At 34.3% G+C, this 4789-nt stretch overlaps 1 protein-coding gene across 1 annotated transcript in view; it reads left to right on the top strand.

The window, feature by feature from the left end:
- Positions 1-4789, top strand: part of DCDC1 (doublecortin domain containing 1) — a 392688-nt gene that overhangs the window by 172372 nt on the left and 215527 nt on the right. Inside the window, exon 11 of the mRNA XM_019650696.1 lies at positions 998-1168. Coding sequence (XP_019506241.1) covers positions 998-1168 — 171 coding nt within the window. The remainder of the gene's footprint in view (positions 1-997; positions 1169-4789) is intronic.

The raw sequence follows: 4789 nt of genomic DNA on the forward strand, positions 1-4789 counted from the left end.
CAATGTTTATGTAAAAATCCTATCTGTTAGAGAGGATATAAGTTTACATAACACAGTGAAGAGTCAAAGGATGGTAATGATTTTTAATTTGTAAACTATGGATTAAAACATTAAATTACTATATCTGAATCCTTAGCATATTTTATGAATAATTCATAGGTCAATTTCCTATCTCTCTTAAATAGGCTGATTAGAAGTCTAAACATTTAAAAATAAAAGGTACATGTTACTAAGGCTTTTCTGTTTATGGAAAAATTCTATGCATTATTCAGAAATGGATATATATTCAAAATATTGTCTAGATTAGAGCATTACATTTGAAGCATGGATATTTTGGAACATTGTTTTTAAGAAATTTAGAAAAATTATATTTTGGACTATTTGGAAGGAAGATATTCAATTGACTTATTTAAAAGGCCAGCAAATGTTAATAAAATTTATATATGTGTGTGTGTATTTCATTATACACACATATAAATTTTTAAATATAATATATGGATAGTAAAATAAAATATTCTAAAAAGGAAGGTACATATAATAAAATTATTGAGTTGTTGGAAAATTCATGACGTATTTTTTCTGTTTTTCGTTGCAAAAATGTGTCATGACTTTTCCGACAGCCCAATATATGTTGTTGGTACCTTTGTTGGGTTAAAGAATTAGGGAGGTTTTATTCTGTTAAGCAGTTTAAAGGTCTGTGGCAAACTTGTCAGATGTATGTTTCTTTTCATTCCCAGAGATACTTTTCATTCAGCAATTGTAAATGACTACCTATTTCATATTACTGAAATGGCAAGGTTATAAATTTTCACATGAATAAAAATGTGTTGATGAAGGAATGTGTATCTCTTCTATTCACTCTACTTGAAGATAGCTCTATCCTCAAATTCTTGTATTGAAGTGATTTTCCCCCCTCAAACTAGGTACTCCAAAATCTAATAAGTGTGACATCAACAATTACTTCTTGCTAACAATGCTTGTAATTTAACCCGTTCAGGTGAGCAGACTGATTGATGAATTGCAGACAGCTATCAAAAGCAACAGAGGTCATCTCTCTAAACTTGGCCCCCAATTAGAGGCTGAACAGGAGCAATTCTCCTCTTATGTCTACCAACACATTAAAAGCCTTCCAGCAAACACTCTTATCCCAGGAGGCCTGCAGCTCAAGGTGGGTGTCACGACTTTCATTGGATTTAGCCAGCGACAAAACACCGCTGCATTTGAAAACCCTGGTAACAATGCCACTCAGCTTGAATTTCTTTTTATGTTGTCTTCCTCAAACTGGAGCTTGGCTTACAAGTGCTTATAAAACCATTCAGGGCATATATTTTAAGAGAAAACACCTAGAAGTCTTTGAAGTGTGGATTTCATAAACTTTTAACTAGTTTTCAATCCAGAAAGTAATGTTAATAAAGTAATTTGATCATGTGCACATGTGCATACTTTTCCAAGAAACGTATTTTTCACAGAGGTCACTCTGTGTTTCAGTTTTTAAAAACAACCCATTTGGAGAAATGGACACGCTTTAATAATTGACAGACAGTGGCAATAGGAATTAGAGGTGAAAGGCCAGGTGGCTGATTGATGTTCAAACTACATTTCCAAGGAAAAGAATCTGTATTGGATAAGTGTGACACATGTCTGAGTTTACTTGGTAAAATCAATACTTAAGAATATACTGGGAGAAAAAGGTGAATTGGTTATTTGTCAAGACCTGATGGCTAAATTACCTAGACTACTCTTTGCTATTGCGTCTTTGGTAGAGAAAAAGAGGAAGGAATACCTGACTAAAGTGGTTTGGATGTACTGGAAGTTTAGGGAATTTAAATACTTTTGTTTATCATAATAAAGTACCCATGTTAAGTCTGTCAAGTTAATATCATTCTATAATCTTACATCTCATATTTCAAGAGACTATAATTATAAAAATTAGAATTACTCAAAGTATGGCCCTTATTTATCTATGGAACTATAACTACATTTCAATGAACTCTTTATTTCCTTTTGATTATATTTATATTTGAATGTGATAACTTCTTCCTTTCCATGGCATGTCTATGTTTGGATTTTGAATGAGAATATTACCATGTAAAAATTGACCTTTTGGGAAGTGCAATTTCATGATAAACACGATAATTTACTTCTCATAGTCTGTGCTAATCAACTAAAGGTTCAGGAAGTGATGTTCAGAACATCAAGGTCAAGGGTTCCAGAGTCCAGGAGCATTGTTCTTTTCCAGATTTTTGACTTGGTTACAGTATCATTCCACCCTTCTGCAAAGTACTTGCTGTTTGTTGATTAAGAGAGGAACTAGGTCAGGGAGTGTGGTTGCCTTAATGCCATTCAATCTCCACTCATTTGTATCAGCAAATATGTGACCAGAGAAAAACAGAAGTTTTTTTTTTCCCTCACAAGTTTGTTGTATGTTTCTGAATAATTTCTACCGCTTATTCACATTAGCACATGGGCTGGATAGAAAATATTTTTTATTAAAATATAGTTGACATACAATATTATATTAGTTTCAAGTGTATAACAGAGTTATTCTACATTTATATACCTTATTACCTGACCACTACACTGCCTAGTAACCATATGTCATTGTACAAAGTTATTACAATATTATTGATTATATTCCCTGTGCCGTACATAACACCTACGTGATCTATTTATTTCATAACTGGAAGTTTGTACCTCTTATTCCCTTTCACCTTTTTCATCCCCCGCCCCCCACCCCTTACCCTCTGGCAACCATTAGTTTGATCTCTGTATAAGTCTGTTTCTGTTTGTTGGTCTTGTTGTTTTAGAGTCCACATGTAAGTGAAATCATTTGGTATTTGTCTTTGTTGGACTTATTACACTAAGCATAACACCCTCGAAGTCCATTCATGTTGTTGCAAATGGCAAGATTTCATTATCTTTTATTGCTCAATGATGATATTCCACATCTTTATTCATTCACCTATCAATGGGCACCTAGGTTGCTTTCATATCTTGGCTATTGTACATAATGTTGCAATGAACATAGGGGTGCATATATATTTTCAAATTAGTGTTTTTGTTTTATTCAGATAAATTCTCAAAAGTGGAGTTGTTAGGTTACGTGGCAATTCTATTTTTAATTTTTGAGGAACCTCCATTCTGTTTTCCATAGTGGCTGCACCATTTTACACTCCCACCAACAGAGGATAGCAAATATTTAACTTTGGAACCTGAATTGTTCCTCTCATATATTCCCCTTTTAACATGCTTCAAATTTTTTTCCACACCAGCAAACAAAAGAGGAAATTTATATATGCAAAGACGCTATCTTGTTGTGTTTGTTTAGGCTCATAGTGCTGTGCACTACAGTAGCCACTAGCCACATGTAATTATTTAAATTAATAAAAAAAAAGTAAAGTAAAAAATGCAGTGCCTTCAGTGGTATGCCCATGACTTTGCTGATTTTACCACTGAAAACCCCACATCCAGGAAAGCTTTTAGTCCCAGGCAAACCTGCGTGTTGGTCACCTTACTCTTGTCTGAGTTCCTTCTTCCTTCCAAGGTATTCTTCTCCTTTATGTTTCTTTCCACAGTAAGTACGCAACCTCATTTGCTTCTGCCATTCTCTCCAGTTTCCTCCTTTTTAACATCTAATTTCTCTCAGAGAATAAATTCCTCTTCCTGTATTCTGAGAAACCTGGACATAAGCTTCACCCTCAGCCTTCATGTTGTTTCATATTAGAATCATCTGGAGACCTTTTAAAAATGTCAATGCCTCCACCTCCAGAGATTTTTATTTAATTGGCCTGGTATACTGAAGGGGGCTCCTACCTACTTGAGAGCGCTGATTGCTCAATTGTCAGGAATTTTGTGAGCCACTGGTTAAATACAGTCATTAATAAAAACTAAAGTATATAAACTTACAATTAAATAGGTCATATTTAAAACAAAGGTAATAAACACTTTTTATTTCCTTATCATTTTATTACATTTTGTTATTACTTATGCTCCTCAAAGTTATTTACACATATGCCTTTCGTAGCTATTTAGTGGAAATACTATACATTAGTGTGCTATTGTGCATCTCTTCCAAAGTTTATGTTTAGTGGTGGCTTGTTGTAACTTGAAATTGACCCTTGTCACAAATTGGCACAGGTGGGCTTGAGTTACTGTTTTATTGACTGTCTAGACCAAAGAGTTTGCAAAACTATAGACCGTGGAGCAAATCTGACTGTTTTTGTAAAGAAGCTTTACTGGTCCAGAGCCACATCTATATTTTTATGTATTGTCTATGGCCACTTTCACATTATAATAGCAGAGTTGGGTAGTTGAAGCAGAGACCATATGACTTGGAAAGGCTAAAATATTTACTATTATCTTTGGCCCTTTACAGAATAGTTTGCTGACTTGGTCTGGACTTAAGTAAGTGATGGAAAAAATATTTACAATTCAGATTAAATATAAAGGTGTCCAATTTCTGTAGCTGTTATAGTGTGAGTAGCACTAAAAGTTGAAGTATTCTTCTAGTATATAAAAACTATTATCTGGTTTAGCAAAAAAAAAAAAATTGCTCATGTCATTGAACCACAACAGCAGTCCTACATATGGCCCCCTTGTTTCACTTTTGTCTTATTAACATGAGTGAAAATATCAATCTCATTCAGGTCATAATCGCATTGTGGAGGCAGCACTGAGAACCACAGCAGTTATCAAAGCAACTTTTAAAAATGTAACCAAAGGGCTGGCCGAGTGGCTCAGTTGGTTAAGAGCTCGCTCAAGAGTGTGAGCTCTGAGCAACAGCGTTGCC

Source organism: Hipposideros armiger, unplaced genomic scaffold (genome assembly GCF_001890085.2).
Source record: "Hipposideros armiger isolate ML-2016 unplaced genomic scaffold, ASM189008v1 scaffold_145, whole genome shotgun sequence".
Classification (NCBI taxonomy): Eukaryota; Metazoa; Chordata; class Mammalia; order Chiroptera; family Hipposideridae; genus Hipposideros; species Hipposideros armiger.